At 41.5% G+C, this 17,644-nt stretch overlaps 1 protein-coding gene across 3 annotated transcripts in view; it reads left to right on the top strand.

The window, feature by feature from the left end:
- Positions 1–17,644, top strand: part of NSMCE2 (NSE2 (MMS21) homolog, SMC5-SMC6 complex SUMO ligase) — a 169,313-nt gene that overhangs the window by 21,225 nt on the left and 130,444 nt on the right. For all 3 annotated transcript variants that reach the window (XM_045004784.1, XM_045004785.1, XM_045004786.1), the window contains exon 3: positions 14,330–14,436. In XM_045004784.1, the coding sequence (XP_044860719.1) occupies positions 14,330–14,436 (107 nt within the window). The remainder of the gene's footprint in view (positions 1–14,329; positions 14,437–17,644) is intronic.

Here is a 17,644-nt window from a genome sequence, read left to right as displayed (position 1 = left end):
ACTGGCATTGATGCCTATGCACCACTTAAGTCCCTTTTAAGCCCCTTATTTTAGGACATAGGCTTATGCTGGCGTGGGGTGAATTTCACCCTAATTGTGCAGTGTAACTTTGATTAGCCAGACTCCCCCTCCTCCACTTTTCTCTGCAAGGATCTCTTATATGTGAGAGGCATGACAAGTGAGATGTTATTAGGCTGATGGATTGAGCTCATGGCTGGAAGCCAGGAACTCTTGTGTTCTCATTCTAGCTCTGCCGCTTTGGTGGCTTTAGGAAAGCCACTTAAGTTATCTGTGCCTCAGTTTCCCTTTTGCAAATGGAGATGCCTGCTTCACAGCAGTGCTTTGTGAGGATTTATTAACTAACATTTGTACAGCAGTTTGAAAATGAAAAGCTCCTATGTAGGTACTAAGTCTTAAGATTGCTAATGTCTGATGTGTCCTGCTGGTAGAATTCACAGTTGCATGCTAGAAGTGTTTCTAACAGTTCATATCAGAAGCACTGTGGTGGGAAAAGGGAGGGTTGGAAGGGAAGGATAGGAGAAAGAAGAGGCAAGAGATGGCAGAAGAAGAAAAAAAGATATAAAATAACATTCCTTATTGGAGACAGTACCTCTTTTTAGTCACATACAAGAAGTGTGGTGCTCCGTGGAGAGTCAAGTTGGGCATTGAGGAAATGGTCGGAGCAATAGAGGAAGGACTGAATTCTCTGATGCAAAGTAAGAAAAAGATATGGGACAGGTTTCCACTTCGAGAAGCTTTTAAAATGGGCAGCCATGCCAGTGTACTGTGATTTTAATAGCGGTAAGGTTAATAATACACTATGGAAATAGGATGGTGTGTTGCATCAATGGAGCAGGAGTGAGAGGTGTAACAGATATAATACTGAGACTGCTTATAGCATAGCTCAGTGGTTTGAGCATTGGCCTGCTAAACCCAGGGTTGTGAGTTCAATCCTTGAGGGGGCCATTTAGGGATATGGGGCAAAAATCTGTTGGATGATTTAATTGGGAATTGGTTCTGCTTTGAGCAGGGGGTTGGACTAGATGATCTCCTGAGGTCCCTTCCAACCCTGATAGTCTATGAATTACTAGTGTGAACTATGTAGGAATGAATGGTCCAGGAAAAAGTCAAGTCATAGACCTTTAAGGCCAGAAGGGATCATCATGTTCATCTATTCTGACTTCCAGCATAACACAAGCTAGAGAACCTCACCCAGTACTTGCAGCATCAAGCCATAAATTCTGCTTTAGCTAGAGTATCTGTTTTAGAAAGACATCTGATCTTTATCTAATGACTTCATGTATCAGAGAATCCAGCAAATGCCTAGGTAAGTTTTTCAATCATTATTGTCACTGATAAAAATGTGCACCTAATTTCTTAATTTGTCGAGCTTCGTTTTCTAGCCACTAGATCTTGTTATGCCTTTGTCTGTTAAATTAAAGAGCCCAGTAATACCAGAAATCTTCTCTCCAGTAGGTACTCAGAGGCCATGGTCAAGTCACCTTTCTTTTGGATAAACAGGTTGAGCTCCTTTACTTTCTTTCACTCTAGGGAAGACTTCGAAGCATTCTTATAGCTCTCTTTCGAACCCTTTAAAAAGATTGAGGAAAAAGGCAGAGGATTATGAATGAGTCATCTTGTTGTTGTTGGCCTGGAAAGGCCTTACTTAGGCCCCTGGTTCTGCACTGAGATCCATGTAGGGCTAGCAGTGCACCTGCACAGTCCTAAGTGCAGGAGCGGGACCTTAGAAAAAGCTGCCTCTGTCCTTTGGACATTGAACAATGGGCTGAGAGTATGTTCTTGAAAGTGGGCTTCATCCTCTGGCAAAACTGGACAGCTGCAGTGCAAAATAATGGCTCAGACAAATGAGGTGAACTTCATGGGATTTTTATGTATATCACTGAATTTTTATTAGGTCTCTTGTTCCCAAACTGCAGTCTGCGGTGCGCTTATTACTGATCCCTGGAGAGCTGGAAGGTCACATGATGAGGCTGATTCTTCCTCCTAGTCCCAGCTGTTTCTACAGATGTTCAGGAAACAAAAAGGAACCCTGATCCTACTACCTCCATTAGGGGCTACTTGAGGAAACAGGAGTTGCCACCAGAAGGACTGGAGTTGCCCGTGGGAAAAGGGAACCAGGCAGCTGGACAGCATGTGCAGGAGAGAGGAGGCAAAAGGCAGATGGGAAAGAAGCATGTGCAAGGGAGCAGGGAGAGAGGAAAGAACAGAATGGATGGGAGGAAATGAAAAACGAAGAACAACAAGATAAAGTGTGATTGACCTTTTCACTTAGTGCATTGAAGACATTTGAAAATAGCTAAACACTTTCCTAATGCTACTTTTCTGTGTAGGCAATTGCTGTAGTTATCTTGGGGCTATTATGCTGTTGTGGATGGAAGGGAAGGTGTTTCAGGCATTTATAAATGGGAGGAGGGCTGGTCCACCTGGCTGCATATGATGATTATTTACTATTTGTAGTAGCATAGCACCTAGGAGCCCCAGCTATAAACTAGGACCCTATTGTGCGAGATGCTGTGCAAACACTGAACAAAAAGACTGTCCCTGCCCCACAGAGCTTACAATCTAAGTGTAAGTCAAGAGATAACAGATAGACTAACAGGCAAGTATAAGGAAACAATCAGACAATTTTGGTCAGCGTGATAGACTGTGGATTCAGCACACCAGCAGCCACCAGTGTCAAGTTTTAAAGAGGCAGTTGAAGGAGGATAATGGATTAGTTTTGTGGATGTTTACAATGAGCTTGCCCTAAGCGTGATGGGAAGGATGGAAGAAAACATCGTGGGCCAATTTGAGGCACCAGTCGACATCTTAATAGCAAATGAGAGACAATAGATAGGATGGGGATAGGCCATGAAAGGCTTTGAAAGTAAAGACAACTTATGTTTGGTGTGGTAGGGGAGGAGGAGTCAGTGGAGGGATGCAAAGAGAGGGGCAACATGGTCAAAACAATAGGCTCGGAAAATGATCTTTGCAGCAGCATTCTGAGTGGATATGAGCAGGGACAAGAGTGTATTTGTCAAGGTCAGAGAGAAGGATATTGCAGTAGTTAGGAGGCATGATAATGAGAACTTGGACAAGAGTTCTAGCTGCGTGGATGGATAGGAAAGGCCATATCCTAAAGATGTTATGCAGAAAGATCAGCAAGATTTAGGCGGTCTGGATGTGAGGACCTTGAGAGAGGTCTGAGTTGAAGATGAAGCCCAGGTTATAGGGCTGAGTGACAGGCAGGATGGTTGTGGTATCCATAGTGATACAGAAAAGAGATCATGGGAAGGGTTGGGTGGGGAGATTAAGAGCTCTGTTTTAGCCATGATGAGCTTGACCTGATGACTAGATATCCACAAGAAGATGTCAGAGGGGAAGTGTCCTCATGACATTTGGTGCAGAATTATCAAAAATATATGATACCTTTGTATTCTTTATTTTACAGTAGCAGTGATATTTTGAAATATGTGTATATTTTAGTCCTCAATAGTGTCAGCCTGAACAAACCAGTCATGAGTTAAAATGCATTACTCAGAAAAGACTTACAGAGAAAGCTAGTGGAGGTGGGAAGGAGGTGGGGGGATGAAAAGAACACAACTCAGAAAGTGTGAACACATTAAGGAAGTATTTTAACATGCTTTTCCCAGACTGTAAGTGGGCTCAAAATCATATATTACACATAAATGTCAAGTGTCTAGAATTCCTTGTAGTTAAAGTAGCATTGCAAAACTCTAGTAGCTTCTGCCATGGGTGAGCCTTCTTTAAAAAAAATCAGATGAGTAAATTATAATTTGTGATTTCCATATCAGTCATTGTGGTAAATTGTAGGTGAGTAGATTTAGTGCCTGGGTGGATGGATTATCATGACAATTTTGCAACACTGAGTTAAATTTTTAGTTTATAAATTGTTGTCAGTGTGGCTCTAATTGAAATGAATGTAATCCAAATGAAATCAGATATACCATCTGTTACTTGAAGTCTGCTAGTTACTTTCTCGTAGACTGATTTTTTTGGGTCCAAATTTCTATTCAGCTTTCATTGGAGGTGGATTATCCTTCTGATGTCTTAAGATAACTCCTCTTTCTACCATTAAACTGATTATTACTGAAGACTTTTCTGTAGTGGAACATATCCAAGTTCAGGAATATCCCTTTATACTGTACATGCAAAATTGGCATAGGCAGTTCTACATAATACCAAAGTAAAACTAAATAAAAATTTCTCAACAACATGAGGACAAATGTTCTAGAGAGGACACACTGTTCTCTGGACTCCAGCATATGTCCTTGACAACTACATAAATGCCAAATACAGCAGTGTGGTTCTGGACTGAATTAATTACTAACAATCGAGTTCCTGATACTCCTATGATGTGATGATAATCCAGTTTGTCCTGATGTACCATACAAAGAGAAACTTCCCCAGTGCCCGAATAAAAATTTACTTTGCCAAACTTGGGCTTAATTTAGGTTTCCAGTTCCTCCAAATTACCCTTTTGACAGCCAGGGAGCCCATTAAAAGCCATCTCTTTTCCCACTGTGTCAAATAACATAGGCAAATAGTGTTATCCAAAAGGCATGCTGAGAAATCAGCATCTATAGCAATCTCCAGTGTACTTAAAGACTTTAAACAGTTGTTAGTGTCCTCTCAAAACCATAAGTATTTGCATACAAATAAGGGACCCATGCAAAGCAGTGAACAATGGTCCATTCTAGAACTAAGGGATGTAGAGAGTGCATTTTCCACAAGATAACCAGGTAGCAACGCCTCATAGTTGGAGAAGTTTTTGTATTAGGTCTGGGGTAAATTAAGTTCCTGCTATGGATTTAGCCTCATCACTTACCAGTATACAAGCAAGAGAATGAATACTGTATACCAGCAATTTATGTCAAAAAAAGAGAGATTTGCCAATCCACAGAAGAGGATTTAGCCAAATGAAGGCCTGCTAGAGGCAGAATGGGGTGATGTTTTTCATTATGCTTGCAATTTATGTCCAGTCTTTGCCTTTTCTGTGTAAGAGGATTGGTATGATCTAATTTTACATGTTAGGAAATTATGGGCTCTGAAAGTTTCAGCTTTTATATCGCCACATAAGTAACATTTGAGGAGTGCCACATCAATACATGATTCACACTGAATAGGATGTTTCATACATGGGGCTAGGTCATTAATTTGTCCTTTGATCAAGCCAGGGACTGGTGTTCTAGCTCAGTGTTTCTCAACCTTTTTGATACCAGGGACCGGCTTGCTGCCTTCCTAAACTGTGTCAGAGAGATCTTGGGGACTGGCACCAGTCCACTGACTGGTTGTTGAGAAACACTGTTCTAACTTCCTTTAAGCTAGTCTAGGTTAAGTACTACCTGGAAATCCACAATCAGTCAGTCAGTTCCTTTGAACATGCACTCAGAAATATCCAAGGGTCACACGCTTACCAAACAGTTCAGTTTGGATCTGATATTCATTTTTACTATAGCAACTTCCTCACGATGAAGCAATTTCCATCTACCTAAAAGACTGAATTTCACTACTAGGAAGTTACTTTCCATTATTTCCTGTAAATTGTCAATCCTATTCCTGAATATTTCATATTTTCTCTCTTTGCAGAGGGAAGGAAGACTGGTGAATTAAAGCTTGTGGATAAGGCTGCAATACTGACATTGTTTCTGATTTCCTCCAGATGTTTTGGAAGCCAGTAGTGCTAGAAATCCTAAAAGCAGGAACAGAAGAATTGGAATGCATGAGCAGGATGTCATCAACCTGTAGCCTGAATTGTTGATGAATCCTATTAACATGCATCCCATTTATTATCTACTTGTATCTCAAGTGCCAAAGGCTTCATTGCTATAATGAATAATAATTTGGGGAGGGCAATCCCATCTGTTTACCAATATTAAATGCATTGAGAATAGTACACTTAGTTACCACAGAAGCCATTGCTTTGTTATCATTTACTACTTTAATGTGTTTACAATATGCTTTGTGCTATACTAGACACACAACAAAGAAACTACCTCCCCAATTTAATAAGAAATAGAGAAAATAGGACGCAATGGGAAGCCCAGAGGAAGGAATAACTTGAGATGGTGTATATGTGTGTACAATGAGTAGAGCTAATTGAAAAATGGAATTTTCACCCCAAGGGAATTTCTAATACGTAGACCTTTTATTTTCATTCTGAATTGGGTTGAAAAATCAAAATGATTGAAACTTTGCTGCCTGAAAGTTCAGAATTTTTTTTTTGGTGAGATGTTTTCAATCAAAACAAAATGTTTCAATATTCCCAGAATGAAATGATTCATTCAGTCTGTGAAAACGAAACAGTCTTGTTGGGTCAGTCAACGTTAATCTGTATCTGAATGAGCTGCATGTTGATTTATGGGAGTTTGGGTTCCTCATGTCTCCATTATCCCCTGTGGGTTGAGCTATCCAGCAGAACTACATCTCCCATGATATACCATGGTTTCTTCCTCTGGCTGAGCCACTGCATTGCATCATAGGAGATATCGTCTGGCTAAGGAGCTTGACTCGTAAGAGAGAATGGAGAGCATGAGGTATCCAAACTGCAATTCCCATGAAAAGCTATGGTGGCTCAGGCAGATGCAGAGATTATTGTCCAACTGACCAGAAACAAAACATTTTGTTTTGGTTTTCTTCCTCTGGAATATTGAAAAATTTCTGCATAATCAACATTTTCCCACAGAAAAATCTTGATATATATTTTTTTTAAAATTGAAAATTCCCACCCAACTCTAACGGGGTGTGTGCGTGTGTGTGTAAAAATACCTTTTGTTTGGTTCACTTTTTTGAGGCAGTTATCGAAATGGTGGGTCTTTAGAAGAGACAAAATTACATACATTTCCCCCGCAAGAGAAATTTCTTGCCACAAACCAATACTTGTCGCATATGAAATATACATCTGACTCCAACATTATCACATGCTTTTTCTGCATGTAGATAAAGTACAATACTGTGGGTATGATATTTTTAAGCAGTAAACAGATGGTTAAACAGATTTTTAAACCATCTTCTGAGAGTCAACTTTTGAGGAATCTGATCTGTTCCAGATGTGTCAAATTCTTTAAATCAAGTTAGGCGGTAGGGGTGGAAAAGGAAAAAGATATATGTACTGAAATGTGTTTAGAAATACAAATAGTATGGCAGAATAATTACCAAATTGTGTTAGTTAAAATGTAGTGGAATGATTGAACAAGCAACATGGACCGGTAGACATCTGTGGAGGCGTGAGGGGGGTTAAAAGGAGTAACATTATTTATCAGAAAGACAGAAATGATAAGACTTTGTTAAGGACTATGATATAGAAATCACATGGTTGCAAAAGAACAGGCAGAAGTATAGAGAGAGGAAATCTTGAGAGGAGTTGGAGATTTTAACTATTATGTCCCCTCAGTCAGGAAACATGGAAGGAGGATCAATGTGGTTTTAGCTAAAGCTTCTCTCAACTGATAAAGGAAACATTTTACTTTAAAAAGTTATAAAGGAATAATGTTTACAAATAATGAAGAAACTATAGGGATTTAGAAGACAAAATATAGGAAATAAATGCAGTGACTTAGATAGTGGTTGGTGTATATTCATTACTTAGTGAAGACCATTCTGTTTCTCCAAGCAGGAAGCTCCCATTACAATCAATGGTAAATGTACCCTATTGTAAATGTTGAAACTAAGCTGGAAAACAGCATACATTGTAACAATTGATTGAGGAAGGATACATATTGTTATGATGAGGCTTGTGTTATTTATGGGAGACTGGTCTTCGATTTAGATGCGAAGATACTGTATGCCGCTCAGTCTTTCAGAGAACGAGTGTTTGCTTGTTGTCCTCTCCCCATCCCTGGCCTGCTTTCTCTATTCTGCTTGGGGGCTGGGGACTGGGATGGTAGTGAGCGAGGATTTCCTCACCTGTCTGCTCCTCACTCTGTTTATTCCCACTCTGAAGGCCCTCTGATGTGCAGATATCATGGTGATAGATGCAAAGTAAGATCCCCAAAAGACTTGGAATATAACATTGAAACAGCAAAGGTATCACATTCAAGCACTTAACTTGTTTACAATACTCCTCCCTACTAGTTAAACAGCTCTTGTTAATTCTTAAATTGGTCTTTCTGCAACAGTACATAGCTGTTAAGTAATATAATGAAGAGGCTACTTCACCTGCTCTTATTAGAATGTGACTTGGAAGTTTTAATAAAGAAAGAGGAGCTACCTGGAAGGAAAACTCTCTCCCACCCTTGGCCTGGAGGGAGTGAGGTGGCATTTGTGTAGGATGGGTATCAACATCAGATCAGGCAAGCTTCAATTCCCAGGGAAGCCAAGGATGCACAATAGCTATCTTTATATATTTCTCTCTAGGTATTGTTTTTATTGCACCCAACACAAAGATGCATCATAGTAGTAAAAATGATGTAGACCTCATTCATTAAGAAGGACACGTGTTTCCCATCTCTCCTGTTGATTACATCATTTGGGTGTATGAAAGACAAACTTCTCATTTATTTATTTAATTATTTTTGGCAATATTATGCCATCCTCATTTGTGTTGAATAGTATTTTACTCTGTTCCTGATTCAGCCCAGCACTGCAGCACGTACTTAACTTTAAGTCAACATGCTTAAACGTATAATTAAGTGCTTTGCTCAATCATGGCCTATGTAAGCACTCTCGTATATTTCAGTGGGGCTACTTACAGAGTATTATTCATTGTGAGTATTGATGGCAGAATCTGGCCTTTTATCTCCAGTGGTGCCTGATCTGGCCACTCAGATGCTGTGGGCAGGAACATCCAACAAGATGGTTCTTAGTTTCTGCTCTGAAGGTGGAGAAGATCTGAACTCATTGTGACTTTCCAGACCCCACCTGTCCATAAAGTAAAACCAAGGTAGTTTAAAACAAGTACCATTAGGCTGTGACTTTCAAAAGTGCATTGGTTTAACTCTGCTCCCATTGAAGTCAAGCAGAGTTTTATTATTGACTGGAATGGGTTACCTAGGGAGTGGTGGAATCTCCTTCCTTAGAGGTTTTTAAGGTCAGGCTTGACTAAGCCCTGGCTGGGATGATTTAGTTGGGAATTGGTCCTGCTTTGAGCAGGGGGTTGGACTAGATGACCTCCTGAGGTCCCTTCCAACCCTGATATTCTATGATTCTAAGGTTTTGTGGGGAAATACTTAGTGAACTTAACATATTCAGTTTAGAAACAAGGAGACTCAATTAGCATATGCAAATGATAGTGTATTTTACAGTATTATTATTACTGTAATAGCTAGGAGCATGGTGTTACTCATAGAGCTTGGAATGAACTCTGTGGTTATGAATTAAAAGTCAGATTAGGAGACATTTGGGTGAGATACCAGAAAGGAACTGATCCTGCAGTTGCAGAACTGGGCCCCAAGCTTGGCCATTTGCTTCTAGAGTGGAAGATTTGAATGCTATGGAGGTAGCTGACCTAGCATTTAGGGTTTGGGAAGAGGGGACCTAGCAGGAATGGCAGAAATGGTCCCGAGTATGAGCCTTTGCTTCCAGCTGAACTACTAGTAGTAAAGAGTGAGTTTCCTTTAGTCCTTTTCATGGGAGGGAAGGTCACTTTCTGCAGTACAAGATCTGGGAGTAAGAGTTTTTTTTTAAAAACTGAAAGTCAAACAATGGAAACAGGGTGAAATGGGAGTGACCCCCTGAAGTCTCCTTGACTATTCCCTTCCCCTTGAGGGAACAAAAGGACCAAAGGATTTTTCCTCTTAGTCATCAGTTTGTGGAAACAGGCTATCCAAAGACATACTGGGGGCTCCACTGCAGGTGTGGTTGCCATAAAATAGATGGGCTTCATGGATCTGTAGCTCACTCCATCTAGAGTATCTTTGTGCCTGTAATAAATTCTTCAAGGGCAGGCTGTAATCTTGGATGTGTGATACATATTGGCATTTATCTTGAAACATCTGCAGCCACACGTGCATGAAAGAACAGCAGCAGAAAGACAGCTGTTAGCATCATTTGAGACTAGAAGCAAGCCAATGGGTGGGTGGAACCCTTGGGATCAGAGGACTGCAGGCAAGAGGTAGTTAAAGTTAATATCCTTCTTCCCTCAGCTGGGTTCCACCTCTTTGTGCTCAGTGTTTTGTTTTTAGGGCAACTTTCAAGTATTATAATATAAAATCAGCTAAAGCCTCGTTATTTAGTAGGTACAGTTAGTTTGAGTTTTCAGTTCAGGGAATGTTCTGTGCAAAATTGACATGGCTCTGCTGCTATGTTTAACAATGTCCTCCTCGTCCCTTTCAAAGTTTCAGAATATTTAGGCCAGTGAAGTTTCTGTATATTGTGGATATGATTCATTTGGGCCATGGGAGGAGGGTGACAGTTACTTGCTACACAAATCTTTCCTGTGATTCATGAAACATCATTTGTGTCAGCCTTGTAGGAGGCAGTTCATCTGCCTCCTAGTAGGAGGGAAAAACACTGGCATCGCTGCTGTCAGATGGGCATGGGAAAAATGGTGGTTAGACAGAAGAAAGTAGCAGGAACGCTGGGGCTGTCTGCAATACTCATTGATGTATTTAATGAAAGACTGATATGTATCAAGTGTAGATGTCTTTAAGGAGAACAGCACTGCTACAGTAGCCAAAAATACAAAAGAATGTTGCTTTTTGTCATATTTTAATTTTTTTCCTGACTTTGTGTAAAAATGTCTTTGCACTTTTCCTTCTGGCTGGCTGAATCCACTGTTTCACATAGGAGAAGGCCCCTATTGCTGAACTTTGTCTGAGCAAAACTTTCAGTTTCTGTTGTTAAGAGCTGGGAGGTCAAATACAGTGCTGTATGCTTGTTCTCTGCAGAGCTTTGCACTCTACTGTACCAGTAAACAGCAGAGACAGTTTACCAAATTCTATTAGCCTCCCCTTAGGAAGGCATTTTCCCTGGCCCACCGAAAACTTGAATAAAAATGTTAAGTGCAACTTCCTTGTCAAAGTCAATGACCCAGATCATCCTAGCTAGATTTGCTCATGAAAGAAATATACTCTACAAAGGACCTCAATTCGGTATGAAAGATGGCTCAGCTGTTTCTGTGGCACTGTTGATCTTCTCTTCCAGACTCTGTGCAGGTCACCCTCTCAGTCCAGGATTCACATAGAGTAGATGAAGACTGGGAGAGCTGGGGACCTGTGTTATCATTTAACCTGGGGTTGTATTATCTTTTCTATAGAGCCTCACTATCCCAGCCATCCCACAAGCCCCCTGCCCCCATCTCACCCAAGGACCCAGAAGCATCCATGAGGAATCCCTAGTAGTACTGCTCCAATGGACCTCTAGTTCATCCCTGGAGACCTGCCTCAGGGTCTGTTGTGTGGGACTGAACAAATCCTGCCTCCCCACTCATGGGAATGATAGGTGAGGGACTCCATAAGTGTATTCCTCATGGAGGTTTCCAGCCTTCCCACCATCAACCAGGGGCAAGGAGGGGTTGAGTTGGGATAATGGTTTCAGCTACTGCAGAGCTAACAAAATTATCATTGAAAGTCAACATGACGATTCAGTATCTCAAAAGCCAGGATTTAGTCTCAGCTTCATGTATTACATGGAGGCATTTCTACCAGCCTCAAGGCTGCATGATGTGCTGGAGTGGAAATAAGGAGGATTTTCTCATACAAGGGAATTATCTAGAGAAAAATGGCTACACAGTACAATTTGTGATGGCACTCCATAGCTAAACTCAGTCTTTCACATAGATGCCTGCGGGGCTCAGCAACTTTAAGGCAAACTACTACATGTTATACATATAGTTTCACCCAACCTTACCAATCAAGACACCCTCATAAAACTATAGATATAACCAAAAAGAGGGATAAATAAGGAAAGGGAAAGGTGTTACATACGGGGATATGGGCATGGGCTGCTTGTCTCCCTGTTAAATGTATGTAGACTCACATGGTCCAAGAAACATTCTTGTCTTGGGGTTTTGCTTACTGACAAATCGTAATAGTTGAACATCAACTCCAGCACTAATCTGCCAGCCCTTCCCCTTAGGTTTGACAGTTCCTAAACCCATCTCCTTCCTAAAGCCTTTCTCAGGGGAGGCTTCTGCTATTGTAGGTATATTCCACCTGGCTGGTATGGACAGCCACCTCCCAGGTCTTTCTCCTGACTCTGAGCCTTCCCCCTTTGTCTGCTCTGGCTCTTTTTTATTAGGAAGTGCCACTTCTGGGCTGCTGGCACATGATCCTTGGTCACCTGACTCAGCTGCTGGTCAGAGCCTAGAAGCAGGATGTTAGGACATGGGCATGTGCCCAGGAACCAGCACGCCATTACATGAGATTGTGTATGGTTTTAAGAAAACAACACTCTGGAAAATATTCATTCAGCACTGTTTGGAAAGGGAGAGAGGGTGGGCCTGGGATGGATGACAGAGAAGGAAGATGAACCTCTCACAGCCACCAGTACAAAGGTATGGTTACCTGCAACACAAGACGTGATGGTTGAATTACTAGAAAATGGGTGGTGTCAGAATGCAAATATCTGTCAGAACAAGAGAGGTCTCTAATATAGTGAGGGCTTTTGGAAGTCCTACAGGCCCGCATCTAGTGTGAATTGATGTAGCGTCATTGGAGTCAGTGGGGCTGTGGTGTCTTATACCAGCTGAGGGTCTGACTCTTGTGGCCAACCCTCTGCTTAACAGGCTGTCAATTCAGGGCAGCCACAATATGACCTGATTGCTCAAACCAGTTAAGCAATGTTTTTCTGCATTCTGCACAAGCTGCTAGTGATGTAGAAGCACTGCAAGGAAGAAGTTACAATAATTGAGTCCTAGGGTCACTAGGGGCTGTATTCCTGTTGCAGTGTTGTCATGGGATAAGTAAGGGCGCAGCTGAAAAAAAATTGCACAACTGGAGGAAACCATACACACTTTTGTACTGTATATGACAAGTGTCTCTCTCTGAAAGGTAATGTCCGAATAAAGAATAAGCGAGTTTAGAATGGAAAAGCAGAGACATAACTGAAGGTGGAAGAAGGTGTTAGGAGTGATGCAGAGGGGAGTAAAAATAGCTATGTCTTGCTGAACACCTGTTCTGTATTCACTGCATTTGAGTAGGCAATGACTACTAACTGGATTAATGCACTGTTTGATTCACCCATATGGCTAAGTCTTCCATTATTTCCTGTGTTATAAAATGCTGACTCTGTCTGGATTTTACAATACTAATGTTTATTTTGGGGGAGAGGGGAAAGAAAGGGGACTAATTATAGCTTTGAACTCCACTACAATGAGACAGGGTTTCTATTAAATATTTCTCAGGCAGTCTGATGAGTCATAAAATGCAACTTCTGCGGAAAATATCCTGATTGCCTAATGACTAGATGTTGGTAACTGAAATTACACACTCTCTCTCACACTCTCATGAAACCCAGGAAGTGTCTGTCTCTGAGTAAGTTGTTTATTGAAGTTACCCAAGAAATGCAAAAGGGCTTATGATTGCAAAATAGGTTAAAAAAAATATAACTGAAATTTGAGGAACATGAAAAACACCTGCTGTACAATACAAATAGTGAAATATTGTTACTGTATTTTCATTCACAACATAGGAAGTACTTTCCATATTTTAAAGATAATAATGTATCTTCCTTGTTAGGTAACAAAGGTCAAGCACTGATCAGCTGTAAAGAAAGAAAAGCATTCAATCACCAGATGAAAGTAACAAAATTAAATACCTTTAGCACAAAACCTTTGTAATAAGGATTGCCACAACATAGTATGATGCAGAGTACATTAAACACTTGCTCCACTGACTTACAGTTCAAACACTATTTCATATCAGATGGACATGATATTCACTTTCCGTCATAGATTTTTAAGTTCAGAAAGAACCATTATAATGTCATCTGGTCTGACCTTGTGAATAACACATGCCCTAGCTTTCATTTGGATTCTCTCCTTGGCCCTTCTTCATTAGTGCTCCAACAATTTATGGTTAACCCAGAGCATGTTTTAGAAAGACATCCAATAATTGAGAGTTTGGATAAATTGACCTCCATACATTGGAAGGAGTACAGCCTTTTTAAATTGTGCAGTAGAAACGTTTTCTCCTGGAGTTTATAAACTATGAAGATTTCGCCCCTTAAGCCTGTAATTCAACTTTGGGAGGCTATATCTACCTTTCAGATAACAGAATTTAAATTAATTGGGATTTGAGTAATGAAATGTTCACTGTATTTTAATAATTTATGTTTTAAAATGATTGCAGATGAATTTAGCTAACTCCTATCTGGTCATGTTCCCATTTGCATGGAGGAATGATGAATACCTATGTACTTTGTTTTGCAGATGATGTAGAGGAGGTTAACAGTATGGAGAGTGTGATGTTAGAATATGCTGCAATGGACAGAGAGCTAAAACATTATATGCAAGCAGTTGAAGCTACGGTACAGCAGGTAATGATCATTGCCATGCCAAATATGGATGAGATTTTCTAAAACACTTTTAATTCTTACAAAAATTACATTAAAAGAACATTTAGTCTTCAAAGTCAAAATCTGCAAAGTTAGGAAATGCCAGAATCAAGGTTGCCCATGCAACCTTAATTCAGCCCCCTTTGCACATGCATTGTGATACAGTGTTTAATTACATGATCACATACTACTTTTTCCACAGGACTCCTATTTCCTTCAGTGTAGAGGATGGAAGGCACCTCATTTGCTGCAGAAGTTGGAAGATGTTTAGTGAACAAAGCAGGAGACTGTGGGAATAAAAAAGATGATCCCCTGGTTCAGGCAGTTGAATGCCACCTTTAGGAACTGGATTCTATCCCTGCCCCATCACAAAGTTCCTATGTGATGCTGAGCAAATAGCATTTTTGTTTTTAAAAAAGCAAACTGGTAATCAGAAGTTCCATGATCTTGAACCATATTGACTCTCATATGGATTCATCATCAAGATTAGAACCTTCAAATCTATAGCCCAGACCTCTGCCACTTGAGCTAACAGAGTAAATAATAGCAGTAGAAAGTTGTCATCTTCTGTGGAGCCAGACACTAGAGGGAGATGAGGCACACATTTTGCAGGGCTTTCACAGCTATTTGCTGACTGCAGAGGAATGTTGAGACTCTGTAATCTTGAGTTCTATTCTAGGTTCTGGAGATGTGTGTGCTGTAGTGGTTACAGCTCCTTTTGCACACGTCCTCTTCTTTTCCTGCCCCTTCAAGTTTGTGTCCTAATCTCCCCTCCCCATTTCACCCCCCTCAGCTTCCCATCCTGGTCCCCAAGTCCTGACCGTCAGCACTTTGTTCCAGGCCCAGTCCCCTATCTCGGTTCAGTTCCTCATCTCAGACTCCCCCATCAGCTCTCTCCCAGCTCAGTTCTTCAACCTGTCTGCCTTCCTGGCAAGCTGATTGTTTTCATCAACTGCCTTGCCACCAGCAGGGGGAGCATTGAAAGCATAGAAGAGAGAATGTCCCTGCTTTCACTGCCTGTGACTGGCCCCAGAGCAGCCCCCAGCTGCCAGGAGAAGCAATTGCAGGGAAAGCCCTGCTCTCAGCCCCTGTCCCATGCTCAGTATAGAGTGGGAGTTTTCTGTGAATTTAGCTGCTAAGTCTCTACTGAGCATATGCAAACTGAGATTTTCAGGGGCTCATAACTTGGCCAGTTGTGGGCAGATTTTCACAGAGAGCAAAAGACACATTCCTGCCACCATAGCATTCTCCCTGCCAAATATCACATCTCTTCTCTAAAGCATAGAAGCTCTAGAGCTTTGACAGGTGTTTAAAAAAAAAAGTCACACGGGGAAAAAAGTCACCCTGAGCAGGTGTCTTCAATGTAGGAGAAGAAGTGTAATATAGGGTACAGCCTCACAGCAGAACAAAGAGATATGGGGAGGACAGCAGGTGTTTTTTCTGTAGCTGTTCATGGGAAGTGGGAGCTTCTACAGTTCTACTCTTCTGTTTATTACTTATTCCGCACCCCCATCAAGTGGCCTAATTTCAAAGCATGTGGGTGGCCTCCAAACTATACATCATCTCTCCTGCTGGCGTCTATGGCCAGCTGTCAATCTACCTTAGAAAGTGGGGCACTTTCCCCTAAAATCTATAGTTAATGTGAATGAGACACTGGTGCTTTTTCTCTTTCATCCTTTCCAAAGTTAGGGTGGCTGCTATTGGAAGCAGAACAGACAGAACCACATGTTAAATCAGCCTCTGCTGGCCAGGCTCCCTGCTGTCTTGGTAAAGGCCCAACAGAGGGTCCAACTCTTTCCCAGGGACAAAGCACCAGGCTATTAATTTGTGCAGACAGAGATTACCATTTTCATTTATTAACATAACTCAACCTGAAGGTAAAAAAAACACCTTTCATCAATCTGATCTTACTAAGTGTGTGTCCGTTGTTCTGTGTATGTGTGTGTGGAAATGAAGAGCATAGTGATTCCAAACACGATGCATTTTGTATGCCCTGCTTTCTTCTTATGAACCATACTTAAAAATGAGTGTCCATCAAGCAGTATGAAAACTTGAAGCTGATAGGATAGGGAGAGCTTGCCCTCTGCCTGCAGGCAGGATCTGTTCTGATGCAGTTGTCTGGAGTTCAAACTCCTGATATTTCACCTTATGTAACCCTTGCCAGTTGCACTTACATGCCAGTATAAGACGACAGAAGCTCACAATGAAAATAACAAGGAAGTAGTATGAAGTATAGTTATAAGTTTCCAAAAGCCAAGTCTTTGTTGACTTAATCTGCAGTTGGAGCAACACACAAGGTGAAACTTAGCCGCATCCTCTTCTGGTTGAATCAGCAGCCTGTTGAGTAAGAAATGAGCAAATGCAGTGCTGTTTCCAACCATAGACTGTGGGAAATCCTTTGTCCATGGAAATTCCCTCTGACACTGAATTTAGCTCACCTGTGTAATGACTTGCCTTGTGCCACTTCTCCTTTTTTAACAAGAGTCTGTTTCCTGTAAAGTAAACACCGCCCAGGTTACTCTCCATGCAAAAGAAGCCTAAACAGTGATGTCATTTGTTTGTTTTCACTTAAAATAAAGTTAAAAGCCAGATTCTTCTGTTCTGGACCCTTTATGCTCCCTAAGTGGAACAAAGAGGCTGGGAACCAAGCTGGACTAGCCAATTGAGAAATTCTTGCCTTGAGGAGGTTTTATCTGACAGACAGATAGTGTACCCAGCTCCTGTGACACCACTTTACCCCCTCTCAGCCCTGTCATAGGGGAGTGCTATGGGCAGGACAGGGAAGTGGCTGAAGTACTCGGCTCTTCATCTGTGCTCTTTTGGCATATGGTTCATTAGGGGCTGTGTCCAGTTGGTGTAATTTAGAGCAGTCCCCAGACTATTCCAACCAAGGCAGATCTCAAGGGTAGCGCAGATCTGCCCTGAGAATCAGGAAACCATAAGCAGCTCCCTGATGGCTCTGCCCCTCAGACCATCTGCTGCACAGCAGAGAATCTGGGCATTTATTGTACCAGTGGAAGGAAGATATTAAGGTGGGGCTGAGGTCTCTTCCAACCCTAATATTCTATGCGGGGGGGCAGTCAGTCAGGCGGTTGTAGGAGCCAGAGACTGGGGAGGAGTGGGGGGAGGGGGAAGGATTGGGGAGATATGTATGTGTAGAGGACGAGGCAATTGGACGGGACGGTGGGCA

Source organism: Mauremys mutica, chromosome 2, assembly GCF_020497125.1.
Source record: "Mauremys mutica isolate MM-2020 ecotype Southern chromosome 2, ASM2049712v1, whole genome shotgun sequence".
Lineage (NCBI taxonomy): Eukaryota > Metazoa > Chordata > Testudines > Geoemydidae > Mauremys > Mauremys mutica.
The sequence above is the reverse complement of the archived record's forward strand: the minus strand, read 5'-3'. Positions and strand labels throughout refer to the sequence as shown.